The following is a 23,924-nucleotide window of genomic DNA, read 5'->3' on the forward strand; positions in this document are numbered from 1 at the left end:
GCCCTGCTTTCAGTGGGCAGGCCCTGCTTTCACTGGACAGGCCCTGCTTTCACTGGTCAGGCCCTGCTTTCACTGCGCAGGACCTGCTTTCACTTCGCAGGCCCTGCTTTCACTGGGCGGGCCCTGCTTACACTGGGCGGGCCCTGCTTTCAGTGGGCAGGCCCTGCTTTCTCTGGACAGGTCCTGCTTTCACTGGGTGGACCGTGCTTTCACTGGACAGGCCCTGCTTTCACTGGGCGGGCCCTGCTTTCACTGGGCGGCCCCTGCTTTCAGTGGGCAGGCCCTGCTTTCTGTGGACAGGTCCTGCTTTCACTGGGCGGGCCCTGCTTTCACTGGGCAGGCCCTGCTTTCAGTGGGCAGGCCCTGCTTTCTCTGGACAGGTCCTGCTTTCAGTGGGTGGACCGTGCTTTCACTGGACAAGCCCTGCTTTCACTGGGCGGGCCCTGCTTTCACTGGGCGGGCCCTGCTTTCACTGGGCGGGCCCTGCTTTCACTGAACAGACCCTGCTTTCACTGGGCAGGCCCTGCTTTCACTGAACAGGCCCTGATTTCACTGGGCAGGCCCTGCTTTCACTGGATAGGCCCTGCTTTCACTGGCTGGACCGTGCTTTCACTGAAAAGGCCCTGCTTTCACTGGGCAAGCCCTGCTTTCACTGGGCAGGCCCTGCTTTCACTGGGCAGGCTCTGCTTTCACTGGACAGGCCCTGCTTTCACTGGGAAGGCCCTGCTTTCACTGGGCAGGCCCTGCTTTCACTGTGCAGGCCCCGCTTTCACTGGGCAGGCACTGCTTTCACTGGGCGGGCCCTGCTTTCACTGGGCGGGCCCTGCTTACACTGGGCGGGCCCTGCTTTCAGTGGGCAGGCCCTGCTTTCTCTGGACAGGTCCTGCTTTCACTGGGTGGACCGTGCTTTCACTGGACAGGTCCTGCTTTCACTGGGCGGGCCCTGCTTTCACTGGGCAGGCCCTGCTTTCAATGGGCAGGCCCTGCTTTCTCTGGACAGGTCCTGCTTTCAGTGGGTGGACCGTGCTTTCACTGGACAGGCCCTGCTTTCACTGGGCGGGCCCTGCTTTCACTGGGCGGGCCCTGCTTTCACTGAACAGGCCCTGCTTTTACTGGGCAGGCCCTGCTTTCACTGAACAGGCCCTGATTTCGCTGGGAAGGCCCTGCTTTCACTGGGAAGGCCCTGCTTTCACTGGGCAGGCCCTGCTTTCACTGGGCAGGCCCTGCTTTCACTGTGCAGGCCCCGCTTTCACTGGGCGGGCCCTGCTTTCACTGGACAGGCCCTGCGTTCACGGGACAGGCCGTGCTTTCACTGGACAGGCCCTGCTTTCACTGGGCAGGCCCTGCTTTCACTGGGCAGGCCCTGCTTTCACTGGGTGGACCGTGCTTTCACTGAACAGTCCCTGCTTTCACTGGGCAGGCTCTGCTTTCACTGGACAGGCCCTGATTTCACTTGGAAGGCCCTGCTTTCACTGGGCAGGCCCTGCTTTCACTGGGCGGGCCCTGCTTTCACTGGACAGGCCCTGCGTTCACTGGACAGGCCCTGCGTTCACTGGACAGGCCCTGCTTTCACTGGGCAGGCCCTGCTTTCACTGGGCAGGCTCTGCTTTCACTGGACAGGCCCTGCTTTCACTGGGAAGGCCCTGCTTTCACTGGGCAGGCCCTGCTTTCACTGTGCAGGCCCCGCTTTCACTGGGCAGGCACTGCTTTCACTGGGCGGGCCCTGCTTTCACTGGGCGGGCCCTGCTTACACTGGGCGGGCCCTGCTTTCAGTGGGCAGGCCCTGCTTTCTCTGGACAGGTCCTGCTTTCACTGGGTGGACCGTGCTTTCACTGGACAGGTCCTGCTTTCACTGGGCGGGCCCTGCTTTCACTGGGCAGGCCCTGCTTTCAGTGGGCAGGCCCTGCTTTCTCTGGACAGGTCCTGCTTTCAGTGGGTGGACCGTGCTTTCACTGGACAGGCCCTGCTTTCACTGGGCGGGCCCTGCTTTCACTGGGCGGGCCCTGCTTTCACTGAACAGGCCCTGCTTTTACTGGGCAGGCCCTGCTTTCACTGAACAGGCCCTGATTTCACTGGGCAGGCCCTGCTTTCACTGGATAGGCCCTGCTTTCACTGGCTGGACCGTGCTTTCACTGAAAAGGCCCTGCTTTCACTGGGCAGGCCCTGCTTTCACTGGGCAGGCCCTGCTTTCACTGGGCAGGCTCTGCTTCCACTGGACAGGCCCTGCTTTCGCTGGGAAGGCCCTGCTTTCACTGGGCAGGCCCTGCTTTCACTGGGCAGGCCCTGCTTTCACTGTGCAGGCCCCGCTTTCACTGGGCGGGCCCTGCTTTCACTGGACAGGCCCTGCGTTCACGGGACAGGCCGTGCTTTCACTGGACAGGCCGTGCTTTCACTGGACAGGCCCTGCTTTCACTGGGCAGGCCCTGCTTTCACTGGGCAGGCCCTGCTTTCACTGGGTGGACCGTGCTTTCACTGAACAGTCCCTGCTTTCACTGGGCAGGCTCTGCTTTCACTGGACAGGCCCTGATTTCACTTGGAAGGCCCTGCTTTCACTGGGCAGGCCCTGCTTTCACTGGGCGGGCCCTGCTTTCACTGGACAGGCCCTGCGTTCACTGGACAGGCCCTGCGTTCACTGGACAGGCCCTGCTTTCACTGGGCAGGCCCTGCTTTCACTGGGCAGGCTCTGCTTTCACTGGACAGGCCCTGCTTTCACTGGGAAGGCCCTGCTTTCACTGGGCAGGCCCTGCTTTCACTGGGTAGACACTGCTTTCACTGGGCAGGCCCTGCTTTCACTGGACAGGCCCTGCGTTCACTGGACAGGCCCTGCTTTCACTGGGCAGGCTCTGCTTTCACTGGACAGGCCCTGCTTTCACTGGGAAGGCCCTGCTTTCACTGGGCAGGCCCTGCTTTCACTGGGTAGACACTGCTTTCACTGGACAGGCCCTGCTTTCACTGGGTAGGCTCTGCTTTCACTGGACAGGCCCTGCTTTCACTGGTTAGGCTCTGCTTTCACTGGGCAGGCCTGCTTTCACTGGGTAGGCCCTGCTTTCACTGGGTAGGCTCTGCTTTCACTGGGCAGGCCCTGCTTTCACTGGGTAGGCCCTGCTTTCACTGGACAGGCCCTGTTTTCACTGGACAGGCCCTGCTTTCACTGGACAGACCCTGCTTTCACTGGACAGGCCCCACTTATTTCTACACTCGCGCCTTCTGTATCCTTTTCTACCACAGGCCAAGCACACAACTTCTTGAAACCGGCACTTCTCCAGGGAGAGACTCCCCGTCCACATCTATAGCACTCTTCACTACTCCTGGGTTGCTATCTGAATCTTCTATATCTCCGCATTCTCTCACTTTCTGTATTTCTCTGCTCATTAAACCCTCTGCCCTCCATCTTGGTGCCACTGCCGCTAACGGCTTCTTTCCAGACTTTGTTTCCCCGCACGCTTTGAAGCACTCAGGTGCCTTTTTTGTGCTTTCTATAGCTAGAGCAACCTCTAGCGCCTTCTTCCAAATGATCTCAGGCTCTGACAACAGTTTATTCTGTATCGCAGTGTTGTTGACCCCACACACTATACGATCATGTCATTAAGGGGCAGGTCCATATTCACGGTGCGCTGCTATTTGCCATAATCTAGCTACAAAAGCTTCTGTCACTTCTCTACGGGCTCTTGTGGTCGAATTAGATTTCTACCTTGTCATAATTATCGAGGGCCGCTGATGGTAATGGTCTTTCACAAAGTTTACTGACTCTGTGAAAGTCTTTCTGCTGATTTCTCCGTCGGCGGGATCCTCCGCTCCGCCGGCAGCGTATCCACGCCCGCGGGTTTCCCGACGGTGTGGGGTGGCCACAATGGGAAATCCCATTGGCCGGCTGCCTGGACGGAGGATCCCGCTGCTGGTGAGAGTGTGTCGCTTAGGAAAACGCGGCTGGCTGTCCAGCGAATCCTGCACTTTCAATCAGGTGCATCAGGAATGTCAAACACCTGACTAAATTATAAATTTGGGCTCCTCGTCGCCACCATGCAAAAAGAAATGGCAGTTTGGCAGTGCCAACCTGACACCCTGGCAGTGCTACCAGTGTCAAGGTGCCCAGGTGGCACCAGCAGTGCTCAGGTGCCACCCTGCCCAAAAGGCATGCACCTGGGGGCCTGATTCCCTGGGAGACCCCCACAAGCACCGTTCCGTCTGGTTTCCATTGGTGGAGACCAGTCCTGAACGGCACTTGCCCGAGGTGTCTGAGGCAAAGGGGATCGATCCTAATGCCTAGGGTACCTCCGTAAACTGCATATTAAAGTCAGACTACCTGTCTCGCTTTGATATGCAGATTTGCCCAAAAGTGATCCCGGCCACAATGGGTGGGGTTTACATTGCAATGTCTCGTGTTAGATCCCATGAGGTGGTGCAAGTGGGCATATCCCAGGAGCAGGGTCTCCTGGCTCCTATTGGCCACGCTGTGCTTTCCAGGAGCAGCGTGGCCGGTTGATCGCACCCAAGATCCGTTTCCTGTTTTGCGTGCCGATTCGAAGGAACGTCCGATGATCTTCATCGCCACGGTGATACCTACATGATTGGTGGCCAGCAGGTTTGAAAAACAACAATCTACTTAGTAGAAAACTCTGACTATAAACAGAGCACTCGGATGTGTGACCGACCCCCTCCAGCTCCAGGGTCGAGTCCGCCCAGGAGCGCCCGCCCGCTCTCAGCCCAGGGATCCGCGCCCCACGGCCCGATCGTCCGTTTAAAACCTTGCTCCTTCAAGGGGCCCACTACCCACAGGGTAAATGCAAATTCTTCTTTTCAGAAGCAAATTTATTCTCAAGAAGGATTGTCTGCCTCAGCAGGATTCGTCAGCACAAGGCGTTGAAGTTGAGATGAGAATGAGGTTACATGTGCACATTCTCTGAAAGGTTTCAGCATTAATCTAACAGTTTGCCAACAAGATGCTCTGGTATGATTGTCAAAACCAACTCGACCGTTCAAATCGGTTGAAAACTTGTGTCTGGTTATTACTCAGGAGATGAACCTTCATTAATCCGAGGCTGGCTGGGACTTTGAATAAGTCGGAGTTGACTTATATTTAACGTAAACACAGTTGTTTCCAAACTTTGATCTTCGGGACGCTTCCTCTATTCCCTCCCCCCCCCCACCACCCCACACCCCTTCAATTCTGGCCAAGGCCTCAACAACCACAAATATGAGTCTTGTCTGAATGCAGGGATCTTTGAAGGAAGCTGGAATTTATGAAATAGCCTTTCATTTAAAAAGAGGGAGAAAAGAATTGTATTCATTTAGTCTTCTGGAAAAAAAAATCATGGAGTGCTTTACTGACAAGAATGACTTTGAAGTGCTGTCAGGCTATTTTTAACTTGTCAGACACGTGGCAGCCATTTTGCGCACAGCAAGATTTAACTCAGCTGGCCGTGACGTGACTGGTTCCTTACACTGTGTTATTTAAACAGTGGAGCTGGATAAGGAGGAAAATATTCAGTTGGAAAGCAAGTGCGATAATAAAAAAAAAAATCACCTCACAAAAGCTAATAGACCCAGTCGGGAAATCAGAGGCCGGAATTCCGGAATCCGCCGGTGCTTGAGGTTCACTTTTCCCACTGGCAGCGCACCCCCGCCCGTGGATTTCCTGGCGGAATGGGGTGGTCACAATGGGCAGTCCCGTTGACAAGCGGCGGGATGTTCGAATCCCCCCGCCAGCGAACGGCGTGCGGCCGAGTAACACACGGCTGGAGGAGCGGGGAACATCGCCCAGAGGGCGATGGGAATATGGAACTCACTTGCGCAGGGAGTGGTTGAGGTGAACAGCGTCGATACATTTAGATACACACGTGAGCGAGAATGGAATAGGATGTGTGGATTGTGTGAGCCGGAGCTGGATGGTTTGGAATGTAAACACAGGCTCGGACAAGTTGGACTGATCGCCCTGCTGTTCCTGTGTTGCAAGTTCTGTAGCATTAATAAAACTGAAAATACAAACCAACACTATTTCAACACCCCAGAAACTTTACGTTCGACCAGACGCAACTTGATTTGAAAACTCTTTATTTTAACTCTTTGGTTGTCTTTACACCATTACAACAAGTGTTGACTCAGGCGTCAGAACCGGCGCGAGCGACGACGGCGTCAACAGGCCTCCAGGCCCGGTCATTCTCCCCTTCCTCGGGGGCCAGAACGGCCCTGAGGTACTGCACGCTGCTCCGGCGCCGAAAGCCGGCCCGGGTCCGCGCACGCGCGCCACGGCCGTCTCCGCGCCGGCCCTCGGGCAACATGGCGGAGCCCTACAGGGGCCTGGCGCGATGGAACATAGGCCCCTCCTGGACTGAGCGTGCCCGCCGATCGGTAGCCCCCAATCGCAGACCTGGCAACCGTGGAGGCTCCCCTCGCCAGAACGGCGAGGTCCCGCCGGGTAGGACCATACGTAAACCACGCCGGCAGGACTCGGCGGGCACTCGACCCGGCGCGGGCTCGGAGAATCCCGGCCCAAGGATTTAGATTTTAGCGGATTGGATGGCGCAGTGGAGGACACACACAATTCAATCATCTCTACCTTTCGATTCAGCCCAAGCAATGGAATGACTCTCTCCACTTTCTGCTGTGCAGGCTTCCTCTCAGAAACGGAGACTTAGCAAAGTCTCAACTTGTTTTGGAGTGGACGTGGGACACTGAGCAATAAATACCCGTGACCGGCGACGGTGGTGCAGTGGTTAGCATCGCTGCCTCACGGCGCCGAGGTCCCAGGTTCGATCCCGGGTCATATCCGTGTGGAGTTTGCACATTCTCCCCGTGTCTGCATGGGTCTCACCCCCACAACCCAAAGATGTACAGGGTAGGTGGATTGGCCACGCTAAATTGCCCTTTAATTGGAAAAAGTTTTTAAAAAACTATCCAAGACCTGCCCGAGTTGCCCTGAGGTTACCCGCACTTTATTTGTGCAGGTTGCCAATCTCTAATGTCCCCGACAAGGTAATGGTGGCTTTCTTTCATCTAAATGACCAGTTGCGTTACTTTTGAGGGGGGGTTAATAGTCAATTGGGAATGAAATCTCTGTACGTCACTGTCGCTGGAACTCCCACCCCTAACAGCACTGTGGATGTACCTACACCACTGCAACTGCAGCGGTTTCAACTACTTTGTGGAGCCCGATTCAACTAAATCAAACGAATCGAGGGACAAAGTGAAAGAGGCAGCTCCTTAAAGGGATTCAACCTTCAACAAAGACAAATCACAAACAAAACTTAAAACATCAAACTAAAACGTGCTGAAATGTTGGATGGTTGCAGTGGACTGCAGTGGCTCCAGAAGGTGGCTCACCACCACCTTCCCGAGGGCAATTAATGATGGGCACTAAAAGCTGGCTTAGCCAGCTTTGTTCACACCCCAGAGAACACATGTTAAAAAGTAGAGGCCAGGCAGGATCTGAGTGGCAGATTTCCCTCTCCGAAGGGCATTCTTCTTCCCACAGTTCCGTGGTGCCGGCTTTTCAATTCCAAATTATTGATGTCGTTTTCTTTCTACAAAACAAATCCCCTTGTTTGTAATCTGTGTGATGGCTCAGAGGTTCCTGCGTTCACAGACGTGGTCCATTGGTGTGTGTGAGGAGAGAGAGATTTGCATGGCTGAAGAAAAGACCGAGTGCTTGATTGCAGCAAAGCAATGGAGAACATGGGTCGAAATGAGATAGATCTGCGACTCACACTTCAGGCTTTTCCAAAAATTAATCTGATGCTACCTCAAAGTGTTTGGTGGGCAGTGTCACTCCTCCGTATAAAATGTGAAGTGTTGTAGGAAAATGCTGAGAAACGTTTACTTTTTATTTTCAATCACACTTGGCACTTCCTAAAATAAAAACCGTCCGAGCTTTCAGTCTCTCCTTTTTGAAAAAAATATTTTTATTCAAGTAAGCACTGTGCTCTGTGCTGTCACCGTTCATAAGGACGCATACAGAACATGAATGTGTTTAACATTCCCTTTTTTCCTCTGCCCTCATCCATTGTCCCCCCAACCCCCTCACTTTACCCACTGGCAACAAAATAAATCAGTAAAATAGAGACAATAACATCTTCCATCTCGCCCAGAATTCCCCACCTGAGCCACGAAGGGCAAACTTGATTTTTTTTCTCTCCTGACGGTAATTGCAAGCATGCACACGGCCTCAAAATATGGAAATAAATTGGAAGTAGCCACAGCAACAGCCTGGGACAAAGGGTGTGAATTGCTACACCTGCTCCTGTTGGTATTGTCTGGTTTATCATAGAATCATAGAATTTACAGTGCAGAAGGAGGCCATTCGGCCCATCGAGTCCGCACCGGCTCTTGGAAAGAGCACCCCACCCAAGGTCAACACCCCCACCGTATCCCCATAACCCAGTAACCCCCCCCACCCCCAACACTAAGGGCTATCTTGAATACTAAGGGCAATTTATCATGGCCAATCCACCTAACCTGCACATCTTTGGACTGTGGGAGGAAACCGGCGCACCCGGAGGAAACCCACGCACACACGGGCAGGATGTGCAGACTCCGCACAGACAGTGACCCAAGCCGGAATCGAACCTGGGACTCTGGAGCTGTGAAGCAACTGTGCTATCCACAATGCTACTGTGCTGCCCATTCACCCTGGTTTCCTGGGAGAATGTTGTATTCAATGGTCCGGGGAAGGGGAAACGGGAAAGGGTAACTTTCAGGGACAAGCAAATCACTGCAACAAGATAATTCTTAACCATTGTTATCATCCATGTTTCGTTTCAAAATCTGACAACTTCTGATATTTGCTACCATTATAATGGAAACAGTGACTGCCCCCCTGATATTCCCCAATAAACATAGAAACATAGAAAATAGGTACAGGAGTAGGCCATTCGGCCCTTCGAGCCTGCATCACCGTTCAATGTGAGCATGGCTCATCATGCAAACTCAGTATCCCACTTTCTCTCCATTCCCCTTGATCCCTTTGGCCGTAAGGGCCACGTCCAGCTCCCTCTTGAATATATCCAACGAACTGGTCCCAACAGTGGTGGGGAATTCCACAAGGTCACACCTCTGTGAGAGAAGAAGTTCTTCCTCATCTCAGTCCTGAATGGCTGACCCCTTATTCTTAGGCTGTGACCCCTAGTTCTGGACGCCCCAACATCGGGGACATTCTTCCCACATCTAGCGTGTCCAGTCCACTGGCGTGTCCCTGATATTCCCAATAAACTCAGACCTCTCCTACAGTCAGATTAGAGGCTGTGTATTTGTATCTTACATTTAGTTGTGATGTTGGATGTTTACGATGGTCAGTTCAGTTAATTGTCTGCAGAGACCAGCCTGGAACTTACTTTGATGTCTCTCCTCATTGCTCTTTCTCGACAGGGTGCATGCTATGTTTTGGCCAGTCAACATTCTTCCGCTTTAACCATCCGGCAGAGGCTTTCAGAATGAAGAGTATGATGTCTGGGAACCGAAACACCCCAATGTCCTACTGTCATTCCTCAGGTATGGCTTCCCAGATTGACCTCGTCGCACATTAACCTGGTGATATTTGGATAGGCCAATAGATGGCGGAATGTTTTATTTCAGTTACTGGCAGGTTGAGCAGAAGGCGCTGTGGGGGCGATTCTCCAATATGGAGCCCAAGTGTTCGCACCGTCGTCAGCTCCGTCGCGTTTCACGACGGCGCAAACCGGGCCCGGGTACGACCGATTCTGGCCCCCACAGGGGGCCAGCACGGCGCTGGAGTGGTTCACGCCGCTCCAGCCTCCTTTCGCGGCACCAAATGGGCGCCGCGCCAACCCACGCATGCGCGGGGGACATCTTCTGCGCACCGGCCCCGACTCAACATGGAGTCGGTGTTCAGGGGTCGGCCGCGCCAGAAAGTAAGCCCGGGGTGGGGGGGGGGAGAGGCCGACCCGCCGATGGGTGTGCCCCGATCGGACCATATCGGAGGGCCCCCCCCCCCCCCCGGTGAACGAGCCCCCCCCCCCCCCGCTCCCCCACACAGGCCGCCCCCTGACCGTTCCCGCAGAGTTCCCGCCGGCAGCGACCAGGGGTGAGCGCCGCCTGCGGGACTCTGTCGTATCCGCGCGGCCGCTCGGCCCATCCGGGGCCGGAGAATCTGCAGCCCCGCCGATTCCAGCGGCCCGCAGCCGGCGCCGCGCCAAACACGGCGGCGCAAATGGCGCCGGTTCTCCGCACCTCGGACAATGGCGCACCGGCGTCGTGGCGCGGTTGGGGTGATTCTCTGGCCCGGCGCGGGGCTCGGAGAATCGGCCCCTGTGTAGTTGGAATAGTGTGTGTACCTGATCAGGAGAGATGGAGTGGGCTGATGTTTTTTTTAATTTACACACAGGATGTGGACATCACTGGCAAGTCAGCATTTATTACCCGTCCCAAATCACCCTTTTGGAAGATGCATTCTTTGTAAAAAGAAAATTTAACGCACCCAATTCTTTTTTCTCTCCAGTTAATTTTTTCCGATTTAGCCTGGCCTATCCACCTACCCTGCACATCGTTTTGGATTATGGGGGTGAGACCCACGCAGACACGGGGAGCATGTGCAAACTCGGGGCGACATGGTGGCGCAGTGGTTAGCACTGCTGCCTACGGCGCTGAGGACCCGGGTTCGAATCCCGGCCCTGGGTCACTGTCCGTGTGGACTTTGCACATTCTCCCCGTGTTTGCGTGGGTCTCACCCCCACAACCCAAAGATGTGCAGGTTGGGTGGATTGGCCACGCTAAATTGCCTCTTAATTGGAATAAAATAATTGGGCAATCTAAATTTTTTAAAGAAATGTGTTCAAACTCCAGTTACCGGGGCTGGGATTGAGCCCGGGTCCTTGGAGCCTGAGGCAGCAGTGCTAACCACTGCAACACCGAGCCGCCCCGGACGTTGCATTCTTGACAACTGAGTGTGAAGTGCTCAGTCATTTCAGAGTGCCATTTTGGCCAGACCAGCTAAAGATGGCAGATTTCCTTCCCTGAAGGGCATTAAAGAGGGGACTTGTGGGTAGCTTCCCTGCCTTTGAGCCTCAATCTCTAGGTTCAAGTCCCGCCCCAGGACTTGATGGCCAAGGGAGGTTGTTGTTAATAACACGGCCAAGCAGGTTGGGTATCAAATGCAAATCCTTCCAGCAGGACTCCTGGTCAGCTTCGCCTGACGTGGATTGGCACCCATCAAACAATAAGCCCCTGGTGACAGACTAGCGACCTGCTCCGGGATTGCTAGCTATGGAAATGTGCAAAAGCCTACATTCGTGCAACAGCAGGTGCAGGAAGAGAATTGGAATTGGAAAGGACATTAATGGATTGGATGGAATTTCATGACAATTCATTAGTTTCAAGGTCACCATTACAAACGTTAGCTTCTTATTCCAGAATTATTGAATTCACTGAATTGAAATCCCTAACCGCTGGGATGGGATTTGACCTTATATCTGCAGGTCATTATTCCAAGCTTCTCGATTGCTAGTTCAGTAACATAACCATCATGCTAACAGTCTCGATCATGCAGAGAGTAAGCACCAGCATGGACCAGATGGGCCGAATGGCCTGTTCTGTGCTGTACATTCTATGTAATTCCACAAATGATGGGAGAAATTCCGTTCAATAGCTGGCGACACACACAGACACTGCTGTGTAATAATTATGTGACTTAACTCGCAACCCTGAAGATTGGAGTAATAATCCTGCGAATGTGGGGCTCAAGTGGCCGTTTGAGAATCAGGAATTCAACAACAAATCTTGAAGTAAGTTGTTGGTCCCAGTTTGAGGAATGATTAAACTGTCGGACTGTCAGAAAAACCCAGCTGGTTCATTCATGTCCTTCAGGAAGGAAGCCTGCCATTCTTACCCAGTCTGAACTATATATAGCCTAATTATAGAAAGATGCATTGGAGGAGAAGCTGAGTAAGCACATGATTGAGAAAGGAATAAAAGGTTTTGCTGATAGGATGAGAGGAAGAGGGGTGAATCGAGACTCATGTGGAGTGGAGACGAGTTGGGTCAAATGACCTGTTTCTGTGTCTGTAAATTTGATGCAATTCTATTTATGACTTAGTGCGGTTGACTTTTAATTGCCCTCTGAAGTTTCTGAACAAACTACTCCACTGTGTCAAGCAGCAGTATAATCACAGAGTATTGTGTCCTGTTGCTCAGCACTGTTACTCCTCAGGCAGGAATCCCTGCACCTTATAAAGGCTAACTCCGGCATCAAATGATGCATTCTCCGAAGATGCCACTACTCTAATTTGTCACTGTCCTGGGGCGGAATTCCCCGACCCCCCCCCCCCCCCCCCCCCCGCCGGGTCGGAGTATCGCCGGGGGGGCGGCGTGAATCCCGCCCCCGCCGGCCGCCGAATTCTTCGGCACCGAAAATTCGGCGGGGGCAGGAATCGCACCGCGCCGGTCGGCGCCCCCCCCCCCCCCCCCCACCACCCCCCCCCCCCCCCACCCCCCCAGCGATTCTCCGGCCCGCGGTGGGCTGAAGTCCCGCCGCTGTCATGCCAGTTCCGCCGGCGTGAATCAAACCACCTACCTTCCCGGCGGGACTGGCGGCGCGGGCGGGCTACGGGATCCTGGGGGGAGCGCGGGGCGATCTGGCCCCGGGGGGTGCCCGCACAGTGGCCTGGCCCGCGACCGGGGCCCACCGATCCGCGGGCGGGCCTGTGCTGTGGGGGCACTCTTTTCCTTCCGCCTCGGCCACAGCCTCCGCGATGGCCGATGCGGAAGTGATAACCCCCCCCCCCTGCACATGCGCGGATGTCCGCCGCCTGCCGCAGTCCCTTCGCCCCCGGCTGCTGTGTCGCCAAATGCCTTTCCCGCCGGCCGGCAGCACGGCAACCACTCCGCCACGGGTGAGGGCTTGGCCCCTAAAGGTGCGGAGAAATCCACACCTTTGGGGCGGCCTGACGCCGGAATGGTTCCCGCCACTCCATCCCGCCGAGACCCCTCGCCCCGCCGGGTAGGGGAGAATCCCGGCCCTGGGGTTGATGCCGTGTAATCTCACCGGAGAATAGGTTCCTTTGCTTATCGATCAGTAGATAGGTCCGAGCATCTCAGCACAGGTCCGGGTAGAAGGGTGTCATTGAGTAAAAATGCTTCTCAGAAGGACACTGTGGGATGAAAAAGTACATGTCACATATGGTCATTTCTTTTTGTTCATAAAACATTCCACTTGATCCAACACTGATTTCCCAATGTGGTACTGAGCCCTAAGACAAAGAGGGACTCCCAGGATTGATCCCTCATCCATAGCGAATTTTCATAGAATCATAGAACTTACAGTGCAGAAGGAGGCCATTCGGCCCATCGAGTCTGCACCAGCCCTTACAAAGAGCACCCGACCCAAGCCCTCATCTCTACCCTATCCCCGTAACCCAGTACCCCCCACTTAACCTTTTTGGACACTATGGCCAATCCACCTAACCTGCACATCTTTGGACTGTGGGAGGAAACCGGAGCACCCGGAGCAAACCCACGCACACACGGGGAGAACGTGCAGACTCCGCACAGACAGTGACCCAAGCCGGGAATCGAACCTGGGACCCTGGAGCTGTGAAGCAATTGTGCTATCCACAATGCTACCATGCTGCCCATGCTCCATGCTCCTCAGCCTTCGATTCAACCTGGTCATGAATGTTGGCCTGGGTCTCTACCAAATTTATTAAGTATCCTGTGAAATCTAATCATGTCTTCTAATAGTAGCAAGTGATAATTAGTGCATTTTCTGAAGCTGATACAGCCTGTAGAATCTGTGGCTTCTCCTGTGCAACTCAGAGACACCAGCATTCAATCACTTCTGTCTGAACTTAGCTAATAACGTCATCTGGAGGATGATAGCGGTCTGGGCCTCAGTATGGGACAGGTTAGGAATAGTTAGAGTTCTGGATAAGTAATAATTTATGGAAATAGAGTTCCAGGAACTGACTCAACAGGACAGCATTGGGGAAATACAACTGATGGCTTGGGCAGCAGTGAAATGGTGATTTAGGAATATAATGACATTGGCTGCAACAACAGTATAAATCCTAATGTCCAGTCAAAGTGCTCCTCTAATTCCGGCCTCTTACATATCTCCAATTTTATTCACCCCATCGTTAAATCCGACCTCTTTGACCAAGCTACCTGACTTAATATCTCCTTATGTGGTTTGATGTTGTACATTGGGTGGAATTTAGTGCAGGTGATGGGGGTCTCACCCACCCACCAGTGAGCCAGTGAGCGGCCCACGTTGCCTCCTTTCAGGAAGACCAGTGCTAATCAGGCACTTAACTGCCCATTGGCATGCCCTCTCCGGGACCAAGGACCCGAGGGGTAGAAGTTCCACCCCTCCAGTGCTGCCAGCCAGCACTTCACCACTGGCAGAGCCACTGGGGAGTGGTGGGAGCTGCCGGCAGTGCACCCGCCAGAGATCCAAGAGGTCCACCCGGGGCCACAGGTAGTGAGGTCGGAATGGGGCTGCAGATGGATGTCGTTGGCAGGGGGGAATTGGAAGTCAGCAGAACCTCCCTTTCCCAATCCCAGGTACTTCGGGCGGGCTTCAAGTGCCCTCCAACCCACCGCAGCCCGTTTTAACCTCAGACTTCCCAGGCGGCTATTCCCTCGCCCGCTGCTGGTTGAATACCAGTGGTGACGGAATAAGACTCTGAAGTGGGCACTGATTGTTACTTACGGGCTTCAGTTGGCCATCAATAAACCTTCCTGCCCCTGATTTAACTGGGGCAAGGGGGGGACAGCCTGGTGGCGCAGTGGTTAGCACTGCTGCCTCATGCGCTGAGGACCCGGGTTTGATCCCAGCCCCGGGTCACTGTCCGTGTGAAGTTTGCACATTCTCCCCGTGTCTGCGTGGGTCTCACCCCCACAACCCAAAGATGTGCAGGGTAGGTGGATTGGCCACACTAAATTGCCCCTTAATTGGAAAAAAATAATTGGGTACTCTAAATTGAAAGAAAATTGGGGCAAAGGCGAGGAGGTCATAGGGCCCCACCCTACACCCTCCCGCTTGATTAAATATCATCCTATCACAGAGCTCTCCTTGAGAGGTAGGAATTACATTTGTTTTATAATGCTCCTGTGAAATGCCTCGGGATTCTTGTATTACAGGGGGCTTGTGGATTCTCTATTCGTACCATGGCAGGAGATAAACTGGCTGGAAAACATGGTCAGCGACTAGATTTGGAGCTGGGTCCTGTTACTAACAGCAGAACACAGAGTTTTCATTTATGATGTTTGAGGCTCATTTTCATTGTTTATTTCCATCATTGGTGAAAGTTGGAAATAAGACAGTTGTGTGAATTTCTGCAGTAAGGTTTGCATCGATTCTGTTTGTTCAGTAACCACGGTGCTGGTCCTGTCTCGGCCAGAGTAGATCAGAAGCTCAGTATTGTCGTTGCTGTTTCAAGAGTGAATGAACGCATCCTTATTTTCCGATCTCTCCATGGCATTGTCCTTCCCTAGTTCTCTAACCTCCTCCAGCCCCACAATCCTCCAAGATCGTTACCCTCTTCCAGTTCTCGTGCAACACCCATTTTCCTCACTCCTCCGTTGGTGGCTAAGCTGGTCTCAGCCAAAAGCTCGGGAATTCCTCCCTGAATCACTCTGTCTCTCCACCTCTCTCTCCTCCGAGAATATGCCCCTTAAAACCATCCCACTTGGCCATAATTTCTCCTAATATCTCTTTATGTGGCTAGTGAGGGGGTCAGCCAGGGATATTGTCATTGTTGAAAATTTTGGGACAGGAAATTTGGAACTGATTCAGGAAAGTGAGTGAGGAAATGGAGACGGGAAATTTATTTGATATCTCCCAGCAACCACTCCGAGTACCAATATGTCTAAATATCCTGCTGTCCCCATGATAACAGAATACGTTAGTCTGTGTGTTTGCACAGGAGTGAGAGCATCAGGAAGACACTTGTTTACTCAGGATGTTGGAATAAGTGAACCAGACACTGCCATCACAGCGTTGTGGCTTTCAGTTGTGTCACTGACAATCAGAAAGGACAAAGTCAGCAGATACTAGCTGTAGGTTTCGGGAGAGAGATGGTACTGTTGCGAATTGTTTTGATCTCAGGGCAATGTACTGCAGTGTGAGAATGTTAGACTGTAGCTGGGAATCCTCCAGGCTCCGACCCTGCATGGACTAGAGTTGGTGTTAGCCCTTTCAACCCCAGTTGGAACAAAATCCTTTTCCTCCTGTGAGCTCCATCCTTTCCCCGGCACACCAGCAGATTCCTGAATCTGGACTCAGATTGTTTGGGATCTGAGGGTCCCTTTGTTGGGGGTTTGGGGTTCAGTTTGTTGGGGGTTTTGAATTCAGTTTGTTGGGTGTTTGGGGTTCAGTTTGTTGGGGTTTGCGGTTCAGTTTGTTGGGGATTTGGGGTACAGTTTGTTGGGGTTTTGGGTTCAGTTTGTTGGGGGTTTGGGGTTCAGGTTGTTGGGGGTTTGGGGTTCAGGTTGTTGGGGGTTTGGGGTTCAGTTTGTTGGGGGGTTGGGGTTCAGTTTGTTGGGGATTTGGGGTTCAGTTTGTTGGGGGTTTGGGGTTCAGGTTGTTGGGGGTTTGGGGTTCAGTTTGTTGGGGTTTGGGGTTCAGTTTGTTGGGGTTTTGGTGTTCAGTTTGTTGGGGGTTTGGGGTTCAGTTTGTTGGGGGTTTGGGGTTCAGTTTGTTGGGGGTTTGGGGGTTCAGTTAGTTGGGGGTTTGCGTTCAGTTTGTTGGGGGTTTGGGGTTCAGTTTGCTGGGGTTTTGGGGTTCAGTTTGTTGGGGGGTTGGGGTTCAGTTTGTTGGGGGTTTTGTGTTCAGATTGTTGGGTTTTGGGGTTCAGTTTGTTGGGGTTTGGGGTTCAGTTTGTTGGGGGTTTGGGGTCCAGTTTGTTGGGGGTTTGGGTTCAGTTTGTTGGCGTCTGGGGTTCAGTTTGTTGGGGTTTAGGTGTTCAGTTTGTTGGGGTTTTGGTGTTCAGTTTGTTGGGGGTTTGGGTTCAGTTTGTTGGCGCCTGGGGTTCAGTTTGTTGGGGTTTTGGGGTTCAGTTTGTTGGGGTTCGGGGTTCAGTTTGTTGGGAGTTTGGGGTTCAGTTTGTTGGGATTTGGGGTTCAGTTTGTTGGGTTTTGGGGTTCTGTTTTGGGGGTTTTGGGGTTCAGTTTGTTGCATTTGTGGGGTTCAGTATGTTTAGGTTCAGTTTGTTGGGGGTTTGAGGTTCAGTTTGTTGGGGGTTTGGGGTTCAGTATGTTGGGTTTTCGGGTTCAGTTTGTTGGGGGTTTGGGGTTCAGTTTGTTGGAGTTCTGGGGTTCAGTTTGTTGGGTGTTTGGGGTTCAGTTTGTTGGGGGATTTGGGTTCCGTTTGTTGGGGTTTGGGGTTCAGTTTGTTGTGGTTTGGGGTTCAGTTGGTTGGGGTTTTGAGGTTCAGTTTGTTGGGGGTTTTGGGTTCAGTGTGTTGGGGGTTTGGGGTTAGTTCGTTGGGGTTTTGGGGTTCAGTTTGTTGGGTGTATGGGGTTCAGTTTGTTGGGGTTATGGGGTTCAGTTTGTTGGGGGTTTGGGGTTCAGTTTGTTGGGGTTCAGTTTGTTGGGGTTCAGTTTGTTGGGGTTTGGGGGTTCAGTTTGTTGGGGGTTTGGGGTTCAGTTTGTTGGGGTTTTTGGGTTCAGTTTGTTGGGGGTTTGGGGTTCAGTTTGTTGGGGGTATGGGGTTCAGTTTGTTGGGGGTTTGGGGTTCAGTTTGTTAGGGTTCAGTTTGTTGGGGGTTTGGGGTTCAGTTTGTTGGGGGTTTGGGGTTCAGTTTGTTGGGGGGTTGGGGTTCAGTTCGTTGGGGTTTTGGGGTTCAGTTTGTTGGGGTTTTGGTGTTCAGTTTGTTGGGGGTTTGGGTTCAGTTGTTTGGTGTTTGGGTTTCAGTTTGTTGGGGTTTCGGGGTTCAGTTTGTTGGGGTTCGGGGTTCAGTTTGTTGAGGTTTTGAGGTTCAGTTTGTTGGCATTTGGGGTTCAGTTTGTTGGGTTTTAGGTTCAGTTTGTTGAGTTTGGGGGTTGAGTTTGCTTAGTTTCTGTTTGTTGGGGGTTTGGGGTTCAGTTTGTTGGGGATTTGGGGTTCAGTTTGTTGGGGTTTTGGGGTTCAGTTTGTTGGGGGTTGGGTGTTCAGTTTGTTGGGGTTTTGGGGTTCAGTTGGTTGGGGTTTTTAGGTTCAGTTTGTTGGGGGTTTGGGGTTCAGTTTGTTGGGGGTTTGGGGGTTCAGTTTGTTTGGGGTTCAGTTTGTTGGGGTTTGGGGTTCAGTTTGTTGGGGGTTTTGAGTTCAGTTTGTTGGGGTTTGGGGTTCAGTTTGTTGGGGTTTGGGGTTCAGTTTGTTGGGGGTTTGGGGGTTCAGTTTGTTTGGGGTTCAGTTTGTTGGGGTTTGGGGTTCAGTTTGTTGGGTTTTTCGGGTTCAGTTTGTTGGGGTTTGGGGTTCAGTTTGTTGGGGGTTTTGAGTTCAGTTTGTTGGGGTTTGGGGTTCAGTTTGTTGGGGTTTGGGGTTCAGTTTGTTGGGGGTTTGGGGGTTCAGTTTGTTTGGGGTTCAGTTTGTTGGGGTTTGGGGTTCAGTTTGTTGGGGGTTTTGAGTTCAGTTTGTTGGGGTTTGGGGTTCAGTTTGTTGGGGTTTGGGGTTCAGTTTGTTGGGGGTTTGGGGTTCAGTTTGTTGGGGGTTTGGGGTTCAGTTTGTTGGGTGTTTTGGGTTCAGTTTGTTGGGGGTTTGGGGTTCAGTTTGTTGGGGGTATGGGGGTCAGTTTGTTGGAGGTTTGGGGTTCAGTTTATTGGGGTTCAGTTTGTTGGGGTTTTGGGGTTCAGTTTGTTGGGGGTTTGGGGTTCAGTTTGTTGGGGGTATGGGGGTCAGTTTGTTGGAGGTTTGGGGTTCAGTTTATTGGGGTTCAGTTTGTTGGGGTTTTGGGGTTCAGTTTGTTGGGGGTTTGGGGTTCAGTTTGTTGGGGGTTTGGGGTTCAGTTCGTTGGGGTTTTGGGGTTCAGTTTGTTGGGGGTATGGGGTTCAGTTTGTTGGGTTTTGGGGTTCCGGTTGTTGGGGTTTGGGTTTCAGTTTGTTGGGGGCTTGGGGTTCAGTTTGTTGGGGTTTAGGGTTCAGTTTGTTGGGGGTTTGGGGTTCAGTTTGTTGTGGTTTTGGGGTTCAGGTTGTTGGGGTTTGGGTTCAGTTTGTTGGGGGCTTGTGGTTCAGTTTGTTGGGGGTTTGGGGTTCAGTTTGTTGGGGGTTTGGGGTTCTGTTTGTTGGGGGTTTTGGGTTCAGTTTGTTGGGGGTTTGGCGTTCAGTTTGTTGGGGGTTTGGTGTTCAGTTTGTTGGGGTTTGGGTTCAGTTTGTTGGGGGTATGGGTTCAGTTTGTTGGGTTTTGGGGTTCAGTTTGTTGGGGTTTGGGGTTCAGTTTGTTGAGTTTTGGGTTCAGTTTGTTGGGGGTTCGGGTTTAGTTTGTTGGGGACTTGGGGTTCCGTTTGTTGGGGGTTTAGGTTTAGTTTGTTGGGGATTTGGGGTTCCGTTTGTTGGGGTTTGGGGTTCAGTTAGCTGGGGCTTTGGGGTTCAGTTTGTTGAGTTTTGGGGTTCAGTTTGTTGGGGGTGTGGGGTTCAGTTTGTTGTGGTTTTGGGGTTCCGTTTGTTGGGGTTTGGGGGTTCAGTTTGTTGAGGTTTGGGGTCCAGTTAGTTGCGGTTTGGGGTTCAATTTGTTGGGGGTTTGGAGTTCAGTTTGTTGGGGTTTTAGGGTACAGTTTGTTGGGGGTTTGGAGTTCAGTTTGTTGGGGTTTTAGGGTACAGTTTGTTGGGGTTTGGGGTTCAGTTTGTTGGGGGTTTGGGGTTCAGTTTGTTGGCTTTGGAGGTTCAGTTTGTTGGGCGTTTGGGGTTCAGTTTGTTGGGGTTTTCGGGTGCCGTTTGTTGGGGTTTTGGGGTTCCATTTGTTGTGGTTTTGGGGTTCAGTTTTTTGGGGGTTTGGGGTTCAGTTTGTTGGGGTTTTGGCGTTCAGTTTATTTAGGTTTTGGGGTTCAGTTTGTTGCGGTTTTGGTGTTCAGTTTGTTTAGGTATTGGGGTTCAGTTTGTTGGGTTTTGGGTTCAGTTTGTTGGGGGTTTGGGGTTGAGTTTGTTGGGATTTGGTGTTGAGTTTGTTGGCGGTTTGGGGTTGAGTTTGTTGGGGGTTTGGGGTTGAGTTTGTTGGGGGTTTGAAGTTCAGTTTGCTGAGTTTTGGGGTTCAGTTTGTTGGGGATTTGGGGTTCAGTTTGTTGGGGTTTTGGGTTCAGATTGTTGGGGGTTTGGGGTTCAGTTTGTTGGGGTTTTGGGGTTCCATTTGTTGTGGTTTTGGGGTTCAGTTTGTTGGGGGTTTGGGGTTCAGTTTGTTGGGGTTTTGGCGTTCAGTTTATTTAGGTTTTGGGGTTCAGTTTGTTGGGGTTTTGGGGTTCCGTTTGTTTAGGTATTGGGGTTCAGTTTGTTGGGTTTTGGGTTCAGTTTGTTGGGGGTTTGGGGTTGTTTGTTGGGATTTGGGGTTCAGTTTGTTGGGGGTTTGGGGTTGAGTTTGTTGGGGGTTTGGGGTTGAGTTTGTTGGGGGTTTGCGGTTCAGTTTGCTGAGTTTTGGGGTTCAGTTTGTTGGGGGTTTGGGGCTCAGTTTGTTGGGGTTTTGAGGTTCAGTTTGTTGGGGTTTGGGGTTCAGTTTGTTCGGGCTTGGGGTTCAGTTTGTTGGGGGTTTGGGGTTCAGTTTGTTGGGTGTTTGGGGTTCAGTTTGTTGGGGTTTGGGGTTCAGATTGTTGGGGTTTGGGTGTTCCGTTTGTTGGGGGTTTGTGGTTCAGTATGCTGGGGTTTTGGGGTTTAGTTTGTTGGGATTTGGGGTTCAGTTTGTTGGGGGTTTGGGTTCAGTTTGTTGGCGTCTGGGGTTCAGTTTGCTGGCGTTTTGGGGTTCAGTTTGTTGGGGGTTTGGGGTTCAGTTTGTTGGGATTTGGGGTTCAGTTTGTTGGGTTTTGAGGTTCTGTTTGTTTAGGTTCTGTTTGTTGGGGTTTTGGGGTTCAGTTTGTTGGGGTTTCGGGGTTCAGTTTGTTGGGTTTTGGGGTTCAGTTTGTTGGGGGTTTGGGGTTCAGTTTGTTGGGTTTTGGGGTTCAGTTGGTTGGGGTTTTGAGGTTCAGTTTTTTTGGGATTTTTGGGTTCAGTTTGTTGGGGGTTTGGGGTTCAGTTTGTTGGGAGCCTGGGGTTCAGTTTGTTGGGGTTTTTGGGTTCAGTTTGTTGGGGTTTTGGAGTTCAGTTTGTTGGGGTTTCGGGGTTCAGTTTGTTGGGTTTTGGGGTTCAGTTTGTTGGAGGTTTGGGGTTCAGTTTCTTGGGTTTTGGTGTTCAGTTGGTTGGGGTTTTGAGGTTCAGTTTCTTGGGGTTTTGGGGTTCAGTTTGTTGGGGGTTTGGGGTTCAGGTTGTTGGGGGTTTGGGGTTCAGTTTGTTGGGGTTTGGGGTTCAGTTTGTTGGGGTTTTGGTGTTCAGTTTGTTGGGGGTTTGGGGTTCAGTTTGTTGGGGGTTTGGGGTTCAGTTTGTTGGGGATTTGGGGGTTCAGTTTGTTGGGGGTTTGCGTTCAGTTTGTTGGGGGTTTGGGGTTCAGTTTGCTGGGGTTTTGGGGTTCAGTTTGTTGGGGGGTTGGGGTTCAGTTTGTTGGGGGTTTTGTGTTCAGATTGTTGGGTTTTGGGGTTCAGTTTGTTGGGGTTTGGGGTTCAGTTTGTTGGGGGTTTGGGGTCCAGTTTGTTGGGGGTTTGGGTTCAGTTTGTTGGCGTCTGGGGTTCAGTTTGTTGGGGTTTTGGGATTCAGTTTGTTGGGGTTTTGGTGTTCAGTTTGTTGGGGGTTTGGGTTCAGTTTGTTGGCGCCTGGGGTTCAGTTTGTTGGGGTTTTGGGGTTCAGTTTGTTGGGGTTCGGGGTTCAGTTTGTTGGGAGTTTGGGGTTCAGTTTGTTGGGATTTGGGGTTCAGTTTGTTGGGTTTTGGGGTTTTGTTTTGGGGGTTTTGGGGTTCAGTTTGTTGCGTTTGTGGGGTTCAGTATGTTTAGGTTCAGTTTGTTGGGGGTTTGAGGTTCAGTTTGTTGGGGGTTTGGGGTTCAGTTTGTTGGGTTTTCGGGTTCAGTTTGTTGGGGGTTTGGGGTTCAGTTTGTTGGAGTTCTGGGGTTCAGTTTGTTGGGTGTTTGGGGTTCAGTTTGTTGGGGGATTTGGGTTCCGTTTGTTGGGGTTTGGGGTTCAGTTTGTTGTGGTTTGGGGTTCAGTTGGTTGGGGTTTTGAGGTTCAGTTTGTTGGGGGGTTTTGGGTTCAGTGTGTCTGGGGTTTGGGGTTAGTTCGTTGGGGTTTTGGGGTTCAGTTTGTTGGGTGTATGGGGTTCAGTTTGTTGGGGTTATGGGGTTCAGTTTGTTGGGGGTTTGGGGTTCAGTTTGTTGGGGTTCAGTTTGTTGGGGTTCAGTTTGTTGGGGTTTGGGGGTTCAGTTTGTTGGGGGTTTGGGGTTCAGTTTGTTGGGGTTTTTGGGTTCAGTTTGTTGGGGGTTTGGGGTTCAGTTTGTTGGGGGTATGGGGTTCAGTTTGTTGGGGGTTTGGGGTTCAGTTTGTTAGGGTTCAGTTTGTTGGGGGTTTGGGGTTCAGTTTGTTGGGGGTTTGGGGTTCAGTTTGTTGGGGGGTTGGGGTTCAGTTCGTTGGGGTTTTGGGGTTCAGTTTTTTGGGGTTTTGGTGTTCAGTTTGTTGGGGGTTTGGGTTCAGTTGTTTGGTGTTTGGGTTTCAGTTTGTTGGGGTTTCGGGGTTCAGTTTGTTGGGGGTTTGGGGTTCAGTTTGTTGGGGGTTTGGGGTTCAGTTTGTTGGGGGGTTGGGGTTCAGTTCGTTGGGGTTTTGGGGTTCAGTTTGTTGGGGTTTTGGTGTTCAGTTTGTTGGGGGTTTGGGTTCAGTTGTTTGGTGTTTGGGTTTCAGTTTGTTGGGGTTTCGGGGTTCAGTTTGTTGGGGTTCGGGGTTCAGTTTGTTGAGGTTTTGAGGTTCAGTTTGTTGGCATTTGGGGTTCAGTTTGTTGGGTTTTAGGTTCAGTTTGTTGAGTTTGGGGGTTGAGTTTGCTTAGTTTCTGTTTGTTGGGGGTTTGGGGTTCAGTTTGTTGGGGATTTGGGGTTCAGTTTGTTGGGGTTTTGGGGTTCAGTTTGTTGGGGGTTGGGTGTTCAGTTTGTTGGGGTTTTGGGGTTCAGTTGGTTGGGGTTTTTAGGTTCAGTTTGTTGGGGGTTTGGGGTTCAGTTTGTTGGGGGTTTGGGGGTTCAGTTTGTTTGGGGTTCAGTTTGTTGGGGTTTGGGGTTCAGTTTGTTGGGGGTTTTGAGTTCAGTTTGTTGGGGTTTGGGGTTCAGTTTGTTGGGGTTTGGGGTTCAGTTTGTTGGGGGGTTGGGGTTAGGTTTGTTGGGGGTTTGGGGTTTAGTTTGTTGGGTGTTTTGGGTTCAGTTTGTTGGGGGTTTGGGGTTCAGTTTGTTGGGGGTATGGGGTTCAGTTTGTTGGAGGTTTGGGGTTCAGTTTATTGGGGTTCAGTTTGTTGGGGTTTTGGGGTTCAGTTTGTTGGGGGTTTGGGGTTCAGTTTGTTGGGGGTTTGGGGTTCAGTTCGTTGGGGTTTTGGGGTTCAGTTTGTTGGGGGTTTGGGGTTCAGTTTGTTGGGTTTTGGGGTTCCGGTTGTTGGGGTTTGGGGTTCAGTTTGTTGGGGGCTTGGGGTTCAGTTTGTTGGGGTTTAGGGTTCAGTTTGTTGGGGGTTTGGGGTTCAGTTTGTTGTGGTTTTGGGGTTCAGGTTGTTGGGGTTTGGGTTCAGTTTGTTGGGGGCTTGGGGTTCAGTTTGTTGGGGGTTTGGGGTTCAGATTGTTGGGGGTTTGGGGTTCTGTTTGTTGGGGGTTTTGGGTTCAGTTTGTTGGGGGTTTGGGGTTCAGTTTGTTGGGGGTTTGGTGTTCAGTTTGTTGGGGTTTGGGTTCAGTTTGTTGGGGGTATGGGTTCAGTTTG

General features: G+C 52.1%; 1 protein-coding gene across 26 annotated transcripts in view; it reads left to right on the forward strand.

The window, feature by feature from the left end:
- The window catches only part of phldb1b (pleckstrin homology-like domain, family B, member 1b), a 405,781-nt gene that overhangs the window by 206,971 nt on the left and 174,886 nt on the right, over positions 1–23,924 (forward strand). For all 26 annotated transcript variants that reach the window (XM_072486416.1, XM_072486401.1, XM_072486409.1 and 23 more), the window contains one exon: positions 9,361–9,483. In XM_072486416.1, coding sequence (XP_072342517.1) covers positions 9,361–9,483 — 123 coding nt within the window. The remainder of the gene's footprint in view (positions 1–9,360; positions 9,484–23,924) is intronic.

This window comes from Scyliorhinus torazame, chromosome 21, assembly GCF_047496885.1.
Source record: "Scyliorhinus torazame isolate Kashiwa2021f chromosome 21, sScyTor2.1, whole genome shotgun sequence".
In the NCBI taxonomy this organism is placed as follows: Eukaryota; Metazoa; Chordata; class Chondrichthyes; order Carcharhiniformes; family Scyliorhinidae; genus Scyliorhinus; species Scyliorhinus torazame.